General features: G+C 38.8%; 1 protein-coding gene across 3 annotated transcripts in view; it reads right to left on the reverse strand.

Moving 5' to 3' along the window:
• KIF27 (kinesin family member 27) overlaps positions 1 to 23029 on the reverse strand; it is an 85739-nt gene that overhangs the window by 18216 nt on the left and 44494 nt on the right. For all 3 annotated transcript variants that reach the window (XM_050761675.1, XM_050761676.1, XM_050761677.1), the window contains 4 exons: positions 21051 to 21248; positions 10857 to 10970; positions 8073 to 8249; positions 3219 to 3434 (listed from right to left, as the gene is read on the reverse strand). In XM_050761675.1, coding sequence (XP_050617632.1) covers positions 3219 to 3434; positions 8073 to 8249; positions 10857 to 10970; positions 21051 to 21248 — 705 coding nt within the window. The remainder of the gene's footprint in view (positions 1 to 3218; positions 3435 to 8072; positions 8250 to 10856; positions 10971 to 21050; positions 21249 to 23029) is intronic.

Genomic DNA, 23029 nt, shown 5'->3' on the forward strand with positions numbered 1-23029 from the left:
AAGGTAGTATGAATATAGAAACCCAAGGACAGCCCACTCCAGTGAGGATGCAGCATATCAATGTTTGTAGTTCCCTCTAACTCAGCAATAGGTATAGGTTGACAAGATACGTGGCAATGGGAAACTATCCTGGGATGAAAAATTTGTCACAATACATACCACAGGTTATCAAGAGTTGACTGTTTTATGATCGAGCACTGCTTTTCAACTTTAATGTGTACCGAGGAGCTCACTAGAATTCAGATTCTGATTCAGCAAGTCCAATTGGGGCCTGAGGATCTGCATTTCTAACAAGATCCCAAGTGATGCTGTTGCTGCTGGTCCAGAGACCAAGTAAAATGAAACAAAAAACTAATGATAACTTTTAAGCAAGCACTGCATAGATTTCTCTATAAATTATATGTTCTCAGCAGGGTGCGGTGGCTCATGCCTGTAAACCCAGCACTTTGGGAGGCTGAGGCGGGTGGATCACTTGAGGTCAGGAGTTCGAGACCAGCCTGACCAACATAGCGAAACCTCGTCTCTACTAAAAATGCAAAAATTAGGCTGGGCGCGGTGGCTCACGCCTGTAATCCCAGCACTTTGGGAGGCCAAGGTGGGCGGATCACGAGGTCAGGAGATCGAGACCATCTTGGTCAACATGATGAAACCCCATCTCTACTAAAATACAAAAAATTAGCCAGGCGTGATGGCATGTGCCTGTAATCCCAGCTACTTGGGAGATTGCAACAGGGGAATCGCTTGAACCAGGGAGGTGGAGGTTGCAATGAGCTGGGATCATGCCACTGCACTCTAGCCTGGTGACAGAGCAAGACTCTGTCTCGGGAAAAAAAAAAAAAAAAAAAAAAAATTAGCTGGGCATGGTGGCGCACGTCTGTAATCCCAGCTACTCGGGAGGCTGAGGCAGGAGAATTGCTTGAACCCAGGAGGCAGAGGCAGTGAGCCGAGATCGCACCACTACACTTCAGCCTGAGCGACAGAGACTCCATTTCCAAAAAAAAATTGTATGTTCTCATAAAATGCGAAATTGAAAGTTTAAAAGATTAAATAAAGATAATAGTTCTTATATTTTCCTCCCTACTTACTAAGCAACTACTCTGTATTATTAGAAACCTAAGGTTCAAGTATTCTTTAATTTTAGTTTCTGAATTTTACCAAAAAAAAAAAAAAAAAAGCAGTGTGACTTGTCTGTAGTAAATTGTTGAGTAATCTTCTATTAGTGTAACGATCTAAAATCTATCAATTTCCATAAAGTAATAAAATTAGGAAAAATATTTTAATTTACTGTGGAAAGAGAAAATAATCCTAAACAAGTTTAAAGACATTAAGATAGCAAACCATTCCAACTAGATTTTATTGATACCTTGTGTCACATCAGAATCTCATGCTCTTGATCATCTGCTAGTGACAGATCTATTTGGGAATATTAACCTTGGCTTTAAAGTTGTGGTAAGAGCAGAGCCTCACTTGAGAGCTACACTAAGAAGAACCAACCATGTGGAAGAAAGGGACATAGAAGCTCATGTGACTAATTAGAACTCTACCAGTTGTAGGAGGCTCATCCTTCCCTCAAACCCCAGTCCAGAATAGCTGCAAAATAGGTATCATGCATCATACTATATTTTCACCACAAATCTGTAAATGCTTTTTGTTACAGGATCCCACATGAAATAGAAACCTAAATGTTTCTTGATATTAATGGAACTCTACCCTACTGCAAACGTAATTTGTTAATTCTCATCTCTGTGCCTTATTCAAAGATGTTCTATCTAAAACGGACTTCTCATATCTGCCACTGCATATCATGTTTTTCCTAATCTAGCTCAAGATTCTGATCTACTGAGGCTGCCTTGATGAATCTTCCCCCAAATGATCACTTCATTGCTTTGAATAAATAATGTAAGAGGTATAGCTGTAAATACATAATCCACAACTTGATTTTCAATGTCCTTCAGAGTTTAGAGTTTTCTTATATTTTTACCTGTTTTCCCAAATAGAATATTAATTTCTCAAGGGAAACATAATACTTTGGTTTTTTTTGTTTTTTGTTTTTGCTTCTTCTATAGAGCTTAGTTATAGTCACAGGCAGGCAGAATTCCTTAAATATTTGAATTCTGCTGTATCTTAGGCTCTCATGTCTTCAAATCTATAAGCCTTGGACTCCAATTTAACACCTTGGGAGGACAACCTGGCTCTCTGTTCCTCTGCACATTTACCCAGCTTAAATTATAAAACAGGGCAATAGAGGTCTATAATGTTCCTTTCAACTGCCACTTAGCCCCCAGTCAAGGATTGATTTGTAAATCAATCCTTTCATCAATTCTCAATGAGCAACAATCTAACGTTATCCTTGCTCCTATTTCTTAACTAGCCCCCTTAACTTCCTGTCGCTTGCTCCAAACTAAAACACTACAAGATTCACCAATGTGTGTGATTCTCAGCTATTCACCTTCTCTGAGCAACTTTCCCTTGCTTTGGTAATGATAAGACACCAACAATAAATACCTGGGGAGGCAGTTCCGATTCAAAAATTCATCTTTCTCTGATGAAGTAAGGTACAGGTACCACTGCCAACTGACTGAAAATTTTGAAAAAAGACAAAGTCTGGGGCAATTTGACAGCCTGTAAATGAATCATCTTCTACATAGTTTTAAAAAACTAGAACTAAAACTATAGTTTTAAAAAACTGTAACTGTAACTAAAAGGTCTTTTACTGGGATTGGAATTTTATACATCTATTTGGCTGGACATAGTATGGACACTGGGCCTTCTCAACCAAGGTTTCATGGAAAGAATTAACCCCTAATTCCTTAGGCATCTGCTGTATGTAATAAATTACCTAGTATCATTCACGAAATATGTATAGAGAAAAGTCAGGTGCCCTCCAAAAGAGTCCCTCAAATCATTTTCTATGTTCTGTGATTTCAGACAAGAAACCCCAGCTGAGGAGGCAAATATACTCAAGGAAAGTAATAGTTTCCAAATGCCTGGCAGTGCCAGGAAGGGGCCATGTCCATGGACCACTATGTAAGGATATCTCAGTCTCTAGTCAAGCATGGTTTATGGTGCCAAATAAGTGCCAGGTGAATTCACTACATCTGACAAAATCTCAAAACCAAGTTTAACGGATAATATTTATGATTATGTGAAAAAGACTGAGGAAATCACTCAAGTGATCCATCATACAGCACCTCCAGTTCCAAAGAATACTGACTTACTTCAGGTGATAACACTCTGCCATTTTTAAGTTTTTCATCCACACTGTTTCTTCGTTTCTGGAGCTGATCCTTTTCTTTCTGGAGGACTTCAACTTGTTCTGAAATCTTTATTTTCTCCTCAGCTGTGCTAGTCTGGAGCTGCACATTCTTTTCAGACAACTCTTGTTCCAGTAAGTTCAGGCGAGTTGATATTTTCAAATTATCTGTGTTTAAGGCCTAAAAGATACAACCCACCAGACACCAGAAACAGTTACTAGAAATCTAGACTGCATAAAAATTAGGAAAAACAGAGAGAAAATTGCTAAATGAATATATTTTTAGTTTTTACATTATTGAGGGAGGGGGTATTCATTTTCTTTTTTTTGTTTTTGAGATGGAGTTTTGCTCTTGTTCCCCAGGGTAGAGTGCAATGGTGCGACCTCAGCTGACTGCAATCTCCGCTTCCCAGGTTCAAGCGATTTTCCTGCTTCAGCCTCCCGAGTTGCTGGGATTACAGGCGCTTGCCACCTCGCACAGTTAATTTTTTGTATTTTCAGTAGAGACAGGGTTTTACCATGTTGGCCAGGCTGGTCTTGAACTCCTGACCTCAGGTAATCCACCCGCCTCAGCCCCCAAAGTTCTAAGATTACAGACGTGAGACACCGCGCCCACCCGGGGTGTTCATTTTCTAAAATCTTAAGTTGAATGCCTTTTTAAAAAAAAACGTTTATTTAAACTCTGAGTTTACTACCAAGAATTGCCTTGACTAGGTTTTCAGAGGCAGTATTTTTCTTTTTTCTTATTTTCTAAACTGAACTTTTCTTTCTTCGCTTACATTCTACATTGTAGAATTATGTTACAATTTACTAGGGGTTGAGCTTTGGTGTGTTTAAACATATGATTGGTTGGCTTAAACATATAATTTGTTTTTACCCTTAATTCATTCTGATCAGAAAATATGGCCAGATTTATGGAGATGTTCATTATGGTCAAATTTCAGGTAATTTGTAAAATATTTTTCACAGTAATTATCTGCATATACTACCATAAGGTTTATTATATAGACACATACTATCATAAGGTTTATAATTTTAAAAAAGCATTCCCCTCCCCCAAGCTTTTAATTGAATCCTACTCCCAGACAGCCACCTTCAGCCTTTTCAGTTGGTTCTTCTGGTGTTTATGTCTATGTTTCTGAATGACATTATCAATTTTAGACATTGTCTATTGACTGTGTATTATGGGAGACAAGGATTTAGCACTCTTATAGCTACTCTACTTCCCAATCTCCTCCATTCTCCCAATATAAGTTACATTACAGTTTTTAGTTCAATCAATATTCATTTTCATTATTATAACTTTGTTATTCATAGGTGAACTATCTAGTGTGAAATGATCATGCTTCTGTTTTGATACAACTTTTTATTGCACCTTATAGCTAATTCTTCTCCAACAGAACTATAAAATTCCTCAACACTTTTTCATTTGATCAAACTTATCAGGAAATCTTTTCAATCTATTCTTTTCTGGAAACATTTTGCCTGGAGCGTCCATCCTGCTCCACCCTGGACCAGTTGTCCTGGGTCTTCCCTTTGGTATTTCCTGAGAATTTCCATGTTGCAGCACATTTTCAGAATCCCGAGTCCTCCTTTTTCATAGTTTGTGCCATTATTTTTGTGGAGCACATTCTCTAGTAGTTTCCTTGGACAGGCTTAATGGGAGATTTTTGGTTTTGTTTTTTATACCTGAAAATGCTTATTATAGCTTCACATTTGATTGACAGTTTGGCTAAGAAGAAAATTATTTATTAGACTTAATTTTCCTCATGAGTTTAAAGATTGCTTCAGATCTTAAACTTGTCATGAGGAAAGCTGAGAAGTCCAATGCCATTCTGATTCTTGCAATTTATAAGTAGTCTTTTTTGTCTAGATGCTTTCAGGACCTTCTTTTTTCCTCAGTGTATCCAAACCTTCACAATGCTATGTTTTGGGTACTCATTTTGCTGGGCCCTTGATGGGCTATTTCAGTCTAGAGTCTCATATTACTGGCGTTGAGAAAAAAAATTTTTTTTTTTTTTGAGACGGAGTCTCGCTCTGTCACCCAGGTTAGAGTGCAGTGGCGTGATCTCAGCTCACTGCAAGCTCCGCCTCCCAGATTCATGCCATTCTCCTGCCTCAGCCTCCCGAGTAGCTGGGACTACAGGCACCTGCCACCACGCCTGGCTAATTTTTTTGTATTTTTAGTAGAGACAGGGTTTCACCGTGTTAGCCAGGATGGTCTCCATCTCCTGACCTCGTGATCTGCCCACCTCAGCCTCCCAAAGTGCTGGGATTACAGGCGTGAGCCACCGTGCCTGGCCAAGAAAATTTTTTATATGATGTCTTTGATAATCTCTTCTGTTTTCTCTGTTGTATCTTTCTGGAATTCCCATTACTTGGATCTTGGGCTTCCTGGATTTATCTGCCAATTAAATTTTTTTCTCTCCTACTTTCTATTGTATTTTTACTTACTTTTGGGGATATTTCCTCAACTTTATCCTCTGACCTATTTTTTGAGATGGAGTTTTGCTCTTGTTGCCCAGACTGGAGTGCAATGGCACGGTCTTGGCTCATTACAACCTCTGCCTCTCAGGTTCAAGCGATTCTTCTGCCTCACCTCCCAAGTACCTGGGATTACAGGTGCCCACAACCACGCCTGGCTAATTTTTGTATTTTTAGAAGAGACAGGGTTTCACCATGTTGGTCAGGCTGGTGTCGAACTCCTGACCTCCAGTGATCCACCTACCTTGGCCTCCCAAAGTGCTGGGATTACAGCCATGAGCCACCGCACCCTGCCTATCCTCCAACGCTTTTAATTTCCAAGAGTTCATGTTTTTAATAACTTGCAGTTCTTTATAGTCATCTTTTGCCACACTGAGGATATTAAGATTTCTGTGAAGTTTTTTCCGCTTCTTGCTCTATCTCTAATGTCTGTGAGTTTATTTTTTCCTTTTGTTTTGTTTTCTGTCTTTAATAGTGGCATTCCTAAAATGTCCATCATATTTCAGATTCAGGTATCAAAAAGCTGCTAAGATTTGTGGTGATAGCATACATGTGGGCCACTTAGTTGGCGGCTTCCAAATTTAAGTGTTTTTATATCTTTTTAGATGTTTCAGAAAATATGCTAATCTCCTGCTAGGAAGTATAAATCTGGGCCAGCATTCTTGGATCCAAGTAGAGATTAGGAAATAGATGTTTCACAATTCATATGCAGACTTGCATTCATTCCCTATTTGGAGTTTTTTGACTTATCACAACCTTTGCAGTGCCTGGTTCAATCTTCGGAAAATAAATCAGTCCCAGAGTGAGAAAAAATAGTTTCATGACTATGCCCTGTTTTCATCTTTATGCTACTCCTGCCTTCTGAAAATCTTGGTCCCTTCATTTCTGAATCTTTTTGATGTTCTATGTGAATTTTATCTCTCTAAAGCTGTTATTTTTTTTAAAAGGAAAACATCTAAAGCATTCCTAAAATGCCCATCACATTTCAGAGTCAGATATTAAAAAGCTGATAAGATGTATGGTGACAGCATATATGTAGGATCTTGGCCTGGTTCTCATTTGTGTCCCTCTAGGTACTTGGACTGCAGCATCTTCTGTTCTGCTAAGTTAATAAGCTCTCATCTATTTGCTTTCCATCTTTTCTTTTTTTGGTAATCTTTTGTCCTCTGTTATCTCCTCTACTGTCTTTTCCTTTTTATGGCTTTTCAAAAAACATAATAGCTTTAATGAGATATAATCTACATACCATACAATTCACCAATTTAAAGTATATAATTCAAATCTGGGCATGGTGGCTCACGCCTGTAATCCCAGCACTTTGGGAGGCCAAGACGGGCTGATCACAAGGTCAGGAGTTTGAGACCAACCTGACCAACATGGTGAAACCCCTCTCTACTAAAAATACAAAAATTAGCTGGGCGTGGTGGCACGTGCCTGCAATCCCAGCTACTTGGGAGGCTGAGGCAGAAGAATCTCTTGAACCAGGAGGCAGAGGTTGCGGTGAGCAGAGATCGTGCCACTGCACGCTAGCCTGGGCGACAGAGCGAGACTCCATCTCAAAAAACAAAAAATAACAATAAAGTATATAATTCAATGGTTTTTTGTATATTCACAGTTATATAACCATCACCACAATCAATTTTACATTTTCATCACCCCCCCAAAAAAAGAAACCCCACACCTATTAGTAGGCATTCTATTTCCTCCCCAGTCCCCCACCAACCCTAGGTAACCACTATTCTACTTTGTCGTCTCTGGACAGAAATGGAATTGCCTATTCTAGAGACTTCATATAAATGGTATTATACAAAGGTGGTCTTTTGTGACTAGTTTCTTTCACTTAACATAGGTTTTCAAGGTTCATCCATGTTGCAGCATATATCAGTACTTCATTCCCTTCTATTGTCAAATAATATGCTATTGTATAGATAATCAGTTTATCCATTCATCACTTGATGAACATTTGTGTTGTTTTCAGTTTTTAGCTATTATGAATAATGTTACTACAAATGTTCATGTTCAAGTTTTTGTGTGGAAACATGCTTTCATTTCTCATGGAGACATACATATAGAAATAGATCTATCTATCCATCCATCCCTAGGAGTGAGATTACTGGGTCACATAGTATCTCTAAGTTGAGCCTTCTGAGGAACTACAAGATGGTTATCCAAAGCAATTACACCATTTTCCAATTTCACAGCAGTGTATGAAGGTCCCAATTTCCCCACCTCCCTCCCCACATTTCTTATTATCTGTTTTTCTGATTATAGTCATCCCAGTGGGGAGTGTAGAGTGGTTTACAACCAGAATCAAATAGTGTATTAAACAGAATACCTGACTAGATCTCAATTTCTTATTTTCCAGGTGACTCTTCTCCTGTAATAGAGCCTCCTTCTTAGAAACTATGGCCTCCCGTTTCTTTAAGTCTTCTTCCAGCTCCTCTAATTCTTGGCGTTGGTTCAGAACTTTCTCTACTTCTTCATCTAACCATTTCTTTTGCTCATCCAATTTCTACATTAAAATTCAAAAAAAGTTACTTGTTTTTCCTTCTGCCATAAAAATTACATGGTAACAATATAATTTCAGATTGGCTGAAATCTCTTAAATGAACATAGTAACTCAGGTTCCCATCTGAAATCCTAAAGACATCAGTGGTTCTAGTCAAGATGTAGCTATGTTGTTTTATAAAGAATTAAAATTTACTCCCCAGATACGTTAAACAGTCTAGGATTTTTTAGCCTGACAAATAAGGGACTGATAATTTTCTATGCCTATATTAAGAACATGCTGGAGTCTTTTACTCTGTTGTAGTGGTGCATATTTCCATCACAGCACTTACACTGGTGGTTGCTCTACTTATCTGTCTCCCCAACTTGAGCTCCTTGATTGACTGCAGGGGCTGTAGTTTTTAACTGTCTATCCACATGGCTGGCATATTGCCTGGGCCACAGTAGGCATTCAGTAAAATGTTAAATGAATGAGTGAATCAATGCCTGATTCAGTCAATCAATGAAGTGAATAAATGAATACACACAGTGGGAGATACAGATGATGGAGTTTGGAAGGAAACCCAATTTGCATTGTAGCTTGTCAACCTCAAATAATTATTTTTAAAAAAAGAAAAAACAAAAATAAAAAATTGCTGAAAAGATCTCCAAAACAAACATCTGAGTACTCTCTTGAATTAAGGATACCCAGAAACAAATACAAACATAAATATAGATGGAATGTGACTGTTTAAAAGGAACTCTATCAAGTGGACACGGTAATGAAGCACTGCCACCAAAACAATAAATAAATAGGAAAAGAAATCAATATAGTATTATTTCCTAGTCCTTCATGAACCTTCTAGAAACGGTTCCTAGAAATCTATAATACAATGAGACAGTGAATATATATTAAAAAAAGAGCAAAATGGCCAAGGCAAAGAAGATGCATAGCTATTGAGTCTTCCAATAATACCAAGATATAAGCACTATCATGTCCAGATAACACTGGAGCCTAAAATGTCATAGTAGCTCTACAATTATTAGGAACAGAAAGAGCAACTATAAAAATGTTAGTTTTGTCATATCCTTAAATAATCCAGTAGGAGATCCTAGGAAGTCTAGCAAGTAACTTAAATATATTCTACAAACATTCTTAAACTGTGAGTGGGGTTTGAAAGATGAATAAGAGATTCTTTTTAAGCTCCACTTAAAAGTAAAAAACCTAAAAAATTACGACTGGTGATGACATTTCTGGGTGGAATGGGTACACACCCATGTCAGAATGCACGCATGTCACTATTAAATGTCACTAATAAAATGTAATATAAAATTTATGAAGAGAATAAATTTAAAGGTAGAGATAATTGCATTCTGGGTATTTTAAATACAGTATTTTTTTCTTACAGAAAATTTAAAATTTCAATTTCTTTGAACTTCAAAATGAGTTTGTGGATTATGACTTTCTTTTTAAAAGATGGCACTAAAATAATGGCTTTTTAATATAGAGAGTACATATACAATTTGGCTTTCTTTGAATGTAGAGTTCTGATTTTTAGAAATATACTCGTCTTTGGCCGGGTGCAGTGGCTCACACCTGTAATCCCAGCACTTTAGGAGGCCAAGGCAGGTGGATCACAAGGTCAGGAGATGAAGACCATCCTGGCTAACACAGTGAAACCCCATCTCTACTAAAAATACAAAAAATTAGCCAGACATGGTGGTAGGCGCCTGTAGTCCCCAGACTCAGGAGGCTGAGGCAGGAGAATGGTGTGAACACAGGAGGTGGAGCTTGCAGTGAGCTGAGATCACGCCACTGCACTCTAGCCTGAGCGACAGAGAGAGACTCAGTCTCAAAAAAAAAAAAAGAAAAAAAAAAAAAGAAATATACTCATCTTCATGAGATGGGAATAAATACAATCCAGTGAACACAGATTTCATGTTTATATTCTACAACATTCAAATAAACTCATTTCTACTGAAATAAGAATATATTGATTCTGCTGAGAGTAAGATAAAACAAAAATACAGTACATTTCTGGATGAGAAAATAATTTTGTAATAATAAAAGTTTCACTACTTGGGCAATAGGATTATTAGAAGCCCAAATCTTAGCATCACACAACATACCCATATAACAAACCTGAACATGTATCCCTGAATCTAAAATTTAAGAAAATAAAAATAATAAAGTTTCAAAACAAATACTAGAAATTTTGCATTCGGGTGGCATCTAGTGTTTGAAGGTTTTATTCAGAGTCCACCAGTTTTTACATCTATCTATCTATCTATTTGTTGAGAGGGAGTTTCGCTCTTGTTGCCCAGGCTGGAGTGCAGTGGCGTGGTCTCGGCTCACTGCAGCCTCCATCTCCAGGGTTCAAGCGATTCTCCTGCCTCAGCCTCCCAAGTAGCTGGGATTACAGGCACCCGCCACCAAGCCCGGCTAATTTTTGTATTTTTAGTAGAGACGGGGTTTTACCATGTTGAGCAGGCTGGTCTCGAACTCCTGACCTCAGGTGATCCACCCACCTTGGCGTCCCAAATTGCTAGGATTACAGGTGTGAGTTTACCTCTATTTAGACAACCATCAGATTGAAGAGAAACGAGGAAACACTAAATAGAATTGACAAACCTGGAGTTGGTCTATACTTCCAAATGAACCTTTTCTCCTTTTCAAGTTACATGCATCGAGATCCTCAGCTTTTGGTTTTAGACCTTCTTCCTGTCCTGTTTTTAATTGTAATTCCTGTAGAAAAAGAAATTGAAAACACCTTATTGCATTTACACCTGACCATTAAGTATGTTGATGATAATTATTTTCTTTTTTTGGAAACAAGGTCTCGCTCTGTCACCCAGGCTGAAGTGCAGTGGCACAATCACAGCCTCAAACTCCTGGGCTCAAGCCATCTAGTGACATTTTCTTAACATTTACTTCCTTAGTCACAGAAAGAGAAAATGAGTAGATGACAGCTGGGGCTCTATTTGAGAAGAAAATAATGTGGGGATTTTTTTGTTTAAAAAATTTTTTTAGAGATAGCGTCTCACTCTGTAACCTAGACTAGAGTGCAATGGCGTGATCATAGCTCACTGTAAGCTCAAGCTCCTGGGCTCAAGTAATCCTCTCACCTATCTCAGCCTCCCAAGTAGCTAGGACTATAGGTGTGCACCACCACATCCAGCTAATTTTTTTTTTTTTAGAGATGGGGTCTTGCTGTGTTGCCCAGGCTGGTCTCCAGTGATCTTCCTGGCCTCCAGTGATCCTCCAGCCCCAATTTCCTGAAGTTCTGGGATTAAAGGCATAAGTCACCATGCTCAGCCTTAATTTTTAATTGACAAATAATAATTGTACATATTCGTGAAGTACATAGTGATTATTTCAATACATATAATGTATAGTGATCAGACCAGGGTAATTAGCATATCTAAGAAGAAAGGAATGTTAGCTCTTACTGAGGCAATAAAATATAACTGCAAAAATTAAGATTTACTAACAAAACTGAGTGTTTTTTTCATTCTTCATGAGTGTTACACATTAGCATAACAAGGATAAGACTCTGAAATTTGTAAGTGGGTTTTTCTCTTCTGCCTTTCTGAGCTCATTACCTTCATAGTTACTCCACCCAAGACATCCATCTGCTGTGAGTATATTAAAATTTATTATAGTAAAAATGCAAAAAGAAAAGTAATGTTCAATTTCTGGTGTTCAAAAATGGGAGTTGCAATATAAGAATAGACTTGGAAGACAGATCATGGTCTTATGAAGCGTATTTTCCAAATTTCTTTAGTTTCCATCCACATCTTTTTTTTTTTAGACGAAGTCTCACTCTGTCACCCAGGCTGGATGCAATGGCACAATCTCGGCTCACTGCAACCTCCGTCTCCCAGGTTTCAAGCAATTCTCAAGCCTCAGTCTCCTGAGTAGCTGGTATTATAGGCGTGTGCCCCCACACCTGGCTAATTTTTGTATTTTCTTTTTTTATTTTTGGAGAGATAGGGTTTTACCACGTTGGCCAAGCTGGTCTTGAACTCCTGACCTCAGGTGATCCGCCTGCCTCAACCTCTCAACGTGCTGGGATTACAGGCATGAGCCACCACGCCCAGCCTCCATCCACATCTTAAGGGTCAAGTCAAGAGGTGCGATGTTGGCCAGGCGTGGTGGCTCATGCCTGTAATCCAGCAGTTTGGGAGGCCGAGGCAGGCTGATCACCTGAGGTTAGAAGTTCAAGACAGCCTGGCCAACATGGTGAAACCCCGTCTCTACTAAAAATACAAAAATTAGCTGGGCATGTGCCTGTATTCCGAGCTACTCAGGAGGCTGAGCACAAGAATCGCTTCAACTTGAGAGGCGGAGATTACAGTGAGCTGAGATCGCATCACTGCACTCCAGCCTCGGTGACAGAGTGAGACTCCGTCTTAAAACAAAACAAAACAAAACAAAACAAAACAAAAGGCACAATGTTCACGGTGCCCTCCAGGGGTTTAGAAATGACGTTGTTCATCACTAAAGCTTCGCAGGACAGGAAGGAGGACATGAGTCAAAGTGGGCCAGTCCACATACTCTCTATTACTGGTCTATGATGGATAAGCATGCAATTGAAAGTGCTGAGATACTTTTATAGCAATTTGACAAAATAATTTTATGTTTGATGACTCTTAACAATTTTTAAAATGGACTTTTATTTGTGTATTTTAAATTTCACTTTGCTACTAATTCATGTTATAAAAGTGTTAGGCTGTGACAAATTTATAACAAAATAAAAACTATACCTTCTCCACAAGTAATTTCAGAAGCACTGATAGAAAGGAAGTAAAAGAAAAGCCTAGGCCGGGCGCAGTGGCTTAGGCCTGTAAGCCCAGCACTTTGGGAGGCCGAAGCGGGCAGATCACAAGGTCAGAAGATCGAGACCATCCTGGCTAACATGGTGATACCCTGTCTCTACTAAAAAATAAAAATAATTAGCTGGGTGTGGTGGCGGGCACCTGTAGTCCCAGCTACTCGGAGGGCTGAGGCAGAAGAATGGTGTGAACCCAGGAAACGGAGTTTGCAGTGAGCCAAGATCGCGCCACTGCACTCCAGCCTGGGCGAGAGAGCGAGACTCTGTCTCAAAAAAAAAAAAAAAAAAAAAAAGCCTAGTGCTCTCCAGCCCTGGGAATGGCAGAAAGGAGAAAAGAGACAGTAAGAAAGACTTGTTTCCCAATTGTGCTCTGAGTTTTGGTCCAGAAAGGGGGATGATAAGTAAAGGTATCAGTGGGGACAGAGGGGCCCCTAACCTATTCAGGAGAGAAAATGCAGACTGCAGTGCAGAAGCCCCACACCCATATACAACTGCCCAGCCTTGCTGAAAGAGCAGAGAGGTACAATTAGGAAAGAGACCCTAATTGGACTCCTTGGTCTCATGTGGCATGGATCCTGAGTTGAGAGCTAATGTAGGTACTCATTATGGAGAACTGGCTCCCAAACTAGGTATAAGGACAGGCCACTGGGCTAGCAAGCTAGACAGAATGCCTAGTAGCCTCAGTAGGGGCTAATAATGCTAGTGGGAGATGAGTTGAAGGGAAAGCACCCCCATGCTCTAAACCAGAAGCAAGACCAAACTGTGAGTTATACCAGCCAGGGGTTTCATCATCAGGGGCCAGCAGATTAGACAGGGTAAGGTGGACAAGGGAGAACAATTTCCAGCGGCTCACAATCCTCAACTCCAAGGCATAGGATAAAAGAAAGCTATACACCCAACCACAACATACACTGGATGCCATCTTAGGGAGAGAAGCCTAGGGAACAGGAGGCTAAGAGACTAAGCATTCTTATTCAAGAGACCTGAGAAGTATTTAAAGGAAGTGTTTACATTTTTAGAACAAGGTTTGAACAGAGAGAACATCTGATTAGTTTCCACCATATTTCCAGCAATAATCATGACATGGATAGAAGAAGAGAGGGGCACTCACAAAGAAGACAGGTGCTATAGACTAAATAAAGAAAAATGTTACACCCATCTGGGTTATGAGTGAATTTAGACCCTATTTTTTTTTTTTACCACCCATAGTTCTTGATACTTCCCTAGCTCTAGTTCATAGCTATAATTTAGCCCTGTCATAGTCCTAGAAATTTCAGGATGATGAAATAAAGCTACCGTAAATAAAGAGACCTTATACTTGGAGTTGACTCTCTACTATTTGTTTGTCCACATACACTTTAAAAGTATACTGAACCTGTAATCCCAGCACTTTGGGAGGTTGAGGTGGGTGGATCACGAGGTCAGGAGATTGAGACCATCCTGGCTAACACAGTGAAACACCGTGTCTACTAAAAAGACAAAAAAAATTAGCCAGGCGTGGTGGCGGGTGCCTGTAGTCCCAGCTACTCAGGCGGCTGAGGCAGGAGAATGGTGTGAACCTGGGAGGTGGAGCTTGCAGTGAGACGAGACCTCACCACTGCACTCCAACCTGGGCGACAGAGAGAGCCTCCATCTCAAAAAAAAAATACTGCAGTAGTTCTAATTCCCTCTTCCACATGTTGCTCCAGACAATGCCTTTTTTCTTATATTGTAATCTTTGTTATACATATTAAAATAACTGTGTACCAGGCACTGTGCTAGGCTTTTTATATCTATTTAGTTATCCCATTTAGCCCTCACAACAATCTTATGATATAGGGGCTATTATAAAATCCATTTTATAGATGAGGAAATGGGTGGTTAAAAAGCTTAAAATCACACCACCACCCACAATTTCAGGAGTTCTCATATCTTTTCTTCAAAGCCTATCCATGGACCTCAGTTAAGAACTGCTGCTCTGAAGAGAACCTACGCAAAAGTTGTACTATTCTTTAGAAATGCTTTAGTCAAGTAGAAAGAGACAGACAGGAGTGTCAGAAAGTTAGCTCCAAGCAGACGACAAATATTCTTTAGGACTGTAAGCAGGTTTTCTGTTTTTGCATTAAGTAGAGGATACATCAACAACATATCTTTGGGAAAGTCTGTTCCTTTTTCTGGAATACCTGCTATCCCCCATAAATGGGTCATTTCACTAGAATTAGAGATCTGGCAAGATGGAATAAAAGTGCCCTAGGTGGCAAGGTGTGGTGGCTTGTGCCTGTAATCCCAGCATTTTGGGAGGCTGAGGCAGAAGGACCTCTTGAGCCTAGGAGTTCGAGATCAGCCTGGGCAACATAGTAAGACCTCATCTCTACAAAAAGTTAAAAAATTTGTGAGGTACGCTGGCATGTGCCTGCAGTCCTAGCTACTTGGGAGGCTGAGGGGAGAATTGCTTGAGCCCAGGAGGCCAAGGCTGCAGTGAGCTGTGATCACATCACTGCACTCAAGCCCGGATGACAGAGCAAGACCTTGTCTCAAAAAAAAAAAAAAAAAAAAAAAAAAAAAAAAAAAGTGCCCTAGATAAGAAGGTAAACAGTTTGAGTTACAAGCAGAGTTGCACTTCAGCAGACTTCTACTCTTTGAAGAAGAGAGTGTCTTCTTTTCCCTAAGCATGGATTTACAGAGTGCTGTGTCTTGCTGGTTTAAGCCATGGCCTATGAGAGATGAGGAGTTAAAACTCAAAGACCACAACACCAAACAGGTGCGCCTGATCTTCACATTGGAAGAAAAGCTAAAACAAAACAGACTAAGTTGTTGGCAGCAGAAATGAAAATTGGACAGATTCATGGTGTTTTAAAGATATACTCTGAAGGGCTTTAGTGGTTCATTGGATATGCATAAGAAAGAGGCAAGAGCCAATGATGATGCCTCAATTTCTAGCTCACCCAACTGATGTATCATGTAAGGCACATTGGAGAACTACATTTTTTCACCCATGAAGGGAGCAGGGAGTGGGGAATCATGGAAAGGTAAGTAAGGAAGATCATGAATTCATCTATAAGACAACCTAGGGAAGAGGCTGGAGCTCAAAGAACAGACTTGGGATTAAGCATTAAATTTGGAAACCTTCAGTTTAATTGCAGCTATGGAAAAGTATCCTATACTCACCTAGGATAGAGTATAGAAGAGGGCAGAGACCAGAACCATGAGGAACTCCCATATTTAAAAGGACTGGTAGAGTGGGATGAGCTAGCCAAGACGGAGAACAAACAATCAGAAAGAGAGGAAAAAACGAGGAAAGTATAATGTCACAAAGGCAAGGGGAAAATACTACAAGATGGAAGGAGTGCTGAACTATGCTGGATGCACAGTATTAAGATAAGGACTTTAGTGACAGAGAGAGCACTAGTCAACTTCTCAAGAGCTGTGAAGTGGGTGATAGAGCCAGAAGCCATCTGGAGAGGATAAGAGAATGAATGAAAGCAGAAGTAACAGAAAGAAATGCAGTCAACTTTTCCAAGAAGTTTGCTTACAAAGGGGAGGTAAGAAAGGGAAGGGAAAAAGGTTGAAGGAGGATAATTTTAGGATGAAAAAAACTAAGATATTTAAAGACAAATCCAGAAGAAAAAAAAAGTTGAAAATAAGAAAAAAGGATAAAAGATGACACATACATGCTTAGCACAGTATTGCTTGAATATAAATCTCAATAAGGCCGGGCGCGGTGGCTCAAGCCTGTAATCCCAGCACTTTGGGAGGCCGAGGCGGGCTGATCACAAGGTCAGGAGATCGAGACCAGCCTGGCTAATACGGTGAAACCCCGTCTCTACTAAAAAAATACAAAAAACTAGCCGGGTGAGGTGGCGGGCGCCTGTAGTCCCACTACTCGGGAGGCTGAGGCAGGAGAATGGCGTGAACCCGGGAGGCGGAGCTTGCAGTGAGCTGAGATGCGCCCATTTTTTTTCTGCACTACCTGGGCACGACAGAGCGAGACTCTGTCTCAAAAAAAAAAAAAAAAAAAAAAAAAAAAAAAAAAAAATCTCAATAAATGTTAACTACTGCTATAATTCTTATTATTACCAGTATTATGAACTTTTAAATATGGGAGTTCCTCATGGCTCTGATTTTTGCCCTCTTAACTTCTATACTCCATCCTAGGTGAGTATAGAATACTTTTCCATGGCTGCAATTAAACTCATACTCTTCACTGGGTTGTCTCACAGTGTCAAGGAAATTTAAAAAGCAATTCCATTTATAATAGCATCTAAAAGAGCATCTAGGAACAAGTTTAAGTAAAGAGGTAAAATACTACTAGTACACTAAAAATTAGAAGACATTGCTGAAAGAAATTAATGAAGACCTAAAAAATGGAAAGACTTCCCATGCTTGTGGATAAGAAAATTTAATATTGTCAAGATGTCAGTACTACTCAGTGCAATCTAGAGATTCAACAATCTCTATCAAAATTCCAATGGTCTTTTTTGCAGAAATGGAAAAGCCCATCCTCAAATTCACATGGAAAATTGTAGGGGCCCTAAATAGCCAAAATAATCTTGAAAAAGAAGAGCAAGGTGGAAGGACTTACTTCCCGATTTCAAGACTTAATACAAAGCTACAGTAATCAAAATAGTGTGATACTAGCATGAGGATAGACATATAGACCTATGGAATAGAACTGAGAGTCTAGTAACCATACATCTATGGCCAGTTGATTTTTTTTTTTTTTTAATAAAAATTGGGGCCAAGCATGGTGGCTCAGGCCTGTAATCCCAACACTTTGAGAGGCCAAGACCGGAGGATCACTTGAAGCCAGGAGTTCAAGACCAGCCTGGGAAATACAGCAAGACACTCTCTACAAAAAGTAGAAAAAAAAAAAATTAGCCAGGTGTGGTGGTGCACATCTGTAGTCCCAACTGCTTAGGAGGCTAAGGCAGGGGGATCACTTGAGCCCAGGAATTGGAGGCTGCAGTGGGCTATGATCATGCCACTGCACTTCAGCCTGGGTGACAGAGACCCTGTCTCAAAAAAACAAAACTGTACATATGTAAGGTATACAACATGATATTTTGATATACATAGTGAAATGATTAGTCAAGCTAACATATCTATCTGTTCATATAGTTAGCATTTGTGTGTGTGTGTGTGTGTGTGTGTGTGTGTGTGTGTGTGTGTGTGTAAGAGTACCTGAAATCCACTCTCTTAGCAAATTTCCAGTATACAATAGTCATCATGCTGCACATTAACTCTCTAGATTTATTTATTCTACACAACTGCAACTTTGCACCACTTGACCAACATCTCCCCATTTCTCTATTTCCCCCTCCAAATGATTTTTGATAAGGGTGCCAAATCCATTCAGTGGAGGAAAGAACAGTCTCTTCAACAGATGGTACTGGTACAACTGGAGTTCCACATGCAAAAGAATAAATCTGGACCACTACTTCACAACATATACAAAAACTGACCCCAAATGGACCAATGACCTAAATATAAAAGCAAAAACCATAAAACTCTTAGCAGAAAACATAGGGGTAAATCTTCTTGACCTTGGATTTAGGCAATGGATTTTTAGACATGACACCAAAAAGCACAGGCAACGAAAGAAAAAAAATAGATAAATCGGACTTCAACGAAACTAAAAATTTTTGCATATCAAAGGATATTATCAAAGTATAAAGAAAACCTACAGAATAGGAAAAAATATTTGGAAATCATGTATCTGATAGGATTTAATGTCAAGAATATATAAAGAACTCATACAACTCAACAACAAAGACAAAGAACCAAATTAAAATGTGGACAAAGAACTTGAACAGACATTTCTCCAAAGAAGATATATGAACAGCCAATAAGCACACGAAAAGATGCTCAACATCATTAGTCATTAGGGAAATGCAAACCAAAACCACAATGAGATACAACTTCATACCTACTTGGATGACTATAATAAAAAGAAAGAAAACAGGTGCTGACAAAAGTGTAGAGAAATTAGAACATTCACACATTGCTGGTGGAAATGTAAAATGGTGCTGCTGCTTTGGAGAACAGTGGTTTCTCAAAAAGCTAAGCACAGATTTACCATATAACCCAGAAATTCTACTCCTAGGTACATACTCCTAGGTACATACCCAAAGGAATTGAAAACAGAGGCTTACTTGTATGCCAGTGTTCGTTGCAACATTATTCACAATAACCAAATGGTAGAAACAACTCAAGTGTCCACTGATGGAAGAATTGATAAAGAAACTGTAGCATATCCATACAATGGAATATTATTTGGCAACAAAAGGGAATGAAGTTCTTGTACATGCTGCAATGTAGACAAACCTTGAAAATATTATCTAAGGGAAATGAGCCTGACACAGAAGGTAAAATATTATATAATTCTACTTATATGAAGTATCTAGAATAAGCAAATTCATAGAGAAAGTAGATTAGAGATTACCAGGGGCTGGGGGAAGGGGAAAATGAGGAGCTGCTATTCCATAATAGTTACAGAGTATCTGTCTAGGGTGAAGAAAATGTTTTGGAAATAAATAGTGGGGATGGTTGCACAAGATTGTGAATGTAATTAATGCCACTGAATTATACACTTAAAAATAGTTAAAATGGGCCTGGCATGGTGGCTCACGCCTGTAATCCCAGCACTTTGGGAGGCTGAGGCGGGCGAATCACCTGAGGTCGGGAGTTCAAGACCAGCCTGAACTGGTAGAGAAACCCCGTCTCTACTAAAAATACAAAATTAGCCAGGCATGGTGGCGCACGCCTGTAATCCCAACTACTCAGGAGACTGAGGCAGGAGAATCACTTGAACCTGGGAGGCAGAGGTTGCGTTGAGCCAAGATCACACAATTGCACTTCAGCCTGGGCAACAAGAGTGAAACTCCATCTCAAAAAAAAGAAAAAAAAAAAGTTAAAACGGTAAAATTTGTGTTATATATATTTTACCACAACTTAAAAATTAATAATAAATAATGAGTAACTTGGTTTAAATGTTCTTTAAGGTCCCTTCCATTGCTGAATTCTATGATTTTTTTTTTTAAGGTTGGAAAATAGGTTATATCCATTGTTGAAAATCTAGGAAATCTGGGGCATACTGATAATGGGAGAGGCTAAACATGTGCAGTGACAGGGAGTATGTGGCGTATCTCTGTACCTTCCTTTCAATTTTGCTGTGAACCTAAAACTGCTCTAAAAAAAATAAAACCTTAATTTTTAAAATATCTAGGAAATCTCCAATTATGTCCCACGCCCTGGGTTCAGCTTAACATTTCAACCGAACAGAGCCTGGCACATAGTGCTAGATAAGTGTCTGTTACTATGATCATCATCATCTTTTTCAAAAAAGCCCTGTGGGACAAGTAGGATTAAGGCCATTTTAGATAAGAATAAACAGAGAGGGTAAAATTTTTGAGAAATTTGAGAAAATTTACTTTCTCAATAAATCTCTCAGCCAGCAACTGAGCGAGCTACTGAGTGAGCTAGGATTTGAACCCATGATAGCCTGGTCCAAGAGCCTAGGCTGACACCACTTAAGTTCCTCCCCAGCCCAATCTATTCTAAAACTGCTGTGCATACAGATCTGATCATTTTTCTGCTCACTGTGAATGAAATGGTACCACTTTACCTGGTACTTTTTCTATGTAGCCACATAGACAATGCATGTCAAAGCACTTTGAAAACAGAAAATCCTATTCAAATGGTAGGTATTATTTAGAAAGTTGGCTTTATAAATGTATGTTTTTGACAGCTTCAATTAAAGTTAAGATCCTACTAAGAGAAATTACCATTGTACCTTCTTTTGTGAAGTCAAAGCCTTCAAGACAGTACTCAGAATTCAATAAATAGGTTTTACTATGTAGCTGAACAAAGCTTTAAAGTGAATAAGGACAGCAGTAAAGGACAGGTCAAGGGTAGATACTTCACAAGCCAACTGAATGAAGACCATGGCTTCGTTAGCTCTGAGTCGTTTAACATTTCATATTATACTTAGCAGGAATGTATGACAATATTACTTTGATTTTTTGCTGGTCCCGCTTAATTACTGCATCCAGTTGCTTCCTTTTTTCATTTTCTTCTCGAAGTTTTCTTTGTAGCTGTATCTTTTGATACTTCATGTGATCTACACTCTGCTCTAGTTCATTAGCGCGTTTCTCATTTTGGATTGACAGTGATGCCAGTTTCTTACTATCTTGTTGCTTCTTCTGTAAGACCTGAGATCATATGGAATATTTCAAAATGAAAAACTGAATCTCTCACATTCCTCAACTAAATTTAATCTTTTCATTTGATGGTAAAGGAAGAAATTTTCCCTAGATTTTCATTTATTTTTGACAGGTTCACAAACAACCGCTTACTCTCATACATTTCCATTTTTGCAATTAGGGAAACCATCATAATTTTCATCACATATGTAAAAGTATAAAGAATGATGAGACTTCCTGATGTGGACAACAAACAAAATGAAACAGATGATTTGCTTTTTATTAATAAGTATTTTAATTTAAAAAATAGTTAAAACATTATAAAACTGAATTTATATTTTAAAAGAGTCACTCTTATACACCCCTAATCTACCTGTCCTGCTTCCCAATGCAAAATTACCAATTTGTTAAATATTCTTCCAGGAAAAAAGTATGCATATGCATGCAAATAGCTTCATATATATTCTATATAGACTACTGTCTCCCTTTTTTCCTACTTATCTCAGGGATCTTTTCATATAGATTTGTTCTGGGTGGCTGCCTAGCATTCCACTGTGCTGTTATTTTTATAGCTACAGCTATAGCCTAAATCGTTAATCCCTGAGTTAGGATGATCAGAGCTGATAACATCTTCCCTGAGAGTGACCAACCATTATAATTACTATTTTAACATTTATCTTAAATTCCTTCTCATCTAACTAAAATTACGTATAGATAGATTAGACTTTCAAAGTGCTCACACCACTAATATAAACTACTTGTGTTACAATTTAGTCCTGACCAAACATATATTAGACTTGTATTATGTGATTAGCATTGCACTAAGTACCAATTAGGTGGTATAAAAAAGGTAAAGGGATGTCATTCATAAATTATGCAAACCACAATTAAATTATTTCCTTTATCTTGGCAATAAAGTGTTAGCATAGGCAAGTTTTGTTTTAATTAAACTAAGTATCCAAGAGGCATTGCTGCTTAGAGCAGTGCTACTCAAAATGTGATCTGTTCACCAGTGCTAGTTCACATTGTTGTCAATTTGCACCCCTCAGCATACTATTAGATTCGATTGATGTTTTCATGCAAGACTTTTTTGATCAAGAAAGCTGTGCAATGATTGACATTTATCTCATCGCAGAAGAAGAACAATCTGCAGATGAACTACTTTGGGTACCACTGGCTTGGAGGCCACAGGCCTTTGCCGTTTCCAGTACCTAAATCTGGACACTGGCTTTGCCACTTACAATTGACAGTAATTACAATACTGCAGCAAAAATTATAATACCAGCATTTTAGTGTCTTTTTCACATAATAATAAAAATATCAGTGTAAATCCTGAAAGTCTTAAGAGTGAGATACTGTTGCCATTGTCTTTTGCACTTATTCCATAGTTGCTCAAAAGTGCATCTGTCAGCATTAAACTATTAATGCAGCACGTAATGCTCTACATATACCTAAAGCCATTAAAAACACAGGTTTTTGAAGTCCTTAATTTAAAAATGTTGTTTTAAAAATTGAAACAACTTTTTTATACCAATAAAAATATTAGTATTTCAATATTTTAAAACAGCATGATATGGCTGGGTGCGGTGACTCACACCTGTAAGCCCAGCACTTTTGGAGGCCGAGACAGGCAGATCACTTGAGGTCAGGAGTTTGAGACTAGCCTGGCCAACCTGGTGAAACCCGTCTCTACTAAAAATAAAAAAAGTTGCGGGCATGGTGGTGGACACCTGTAGTCCCAGCTATTTGAGAGCCTGAGGCAAGAGGATCATTTGAGTCTGGGAGGAGGC

Source organism: Macaca thibetana, chromosome 15 (genome assembly GCF_024542745.1).
Source record: "Macaca thibetana thibetana isolate TM-01 chromosome 15, ASM2454274v1, whole genome shotgun sequence".
In the NCBI taxonomy this organism is placed as follows: Eukaryota; Metazoa; Chordata; class Mammalia; order Primates; family Cercopithecidae; genus Macaca; species Macaca thibetana.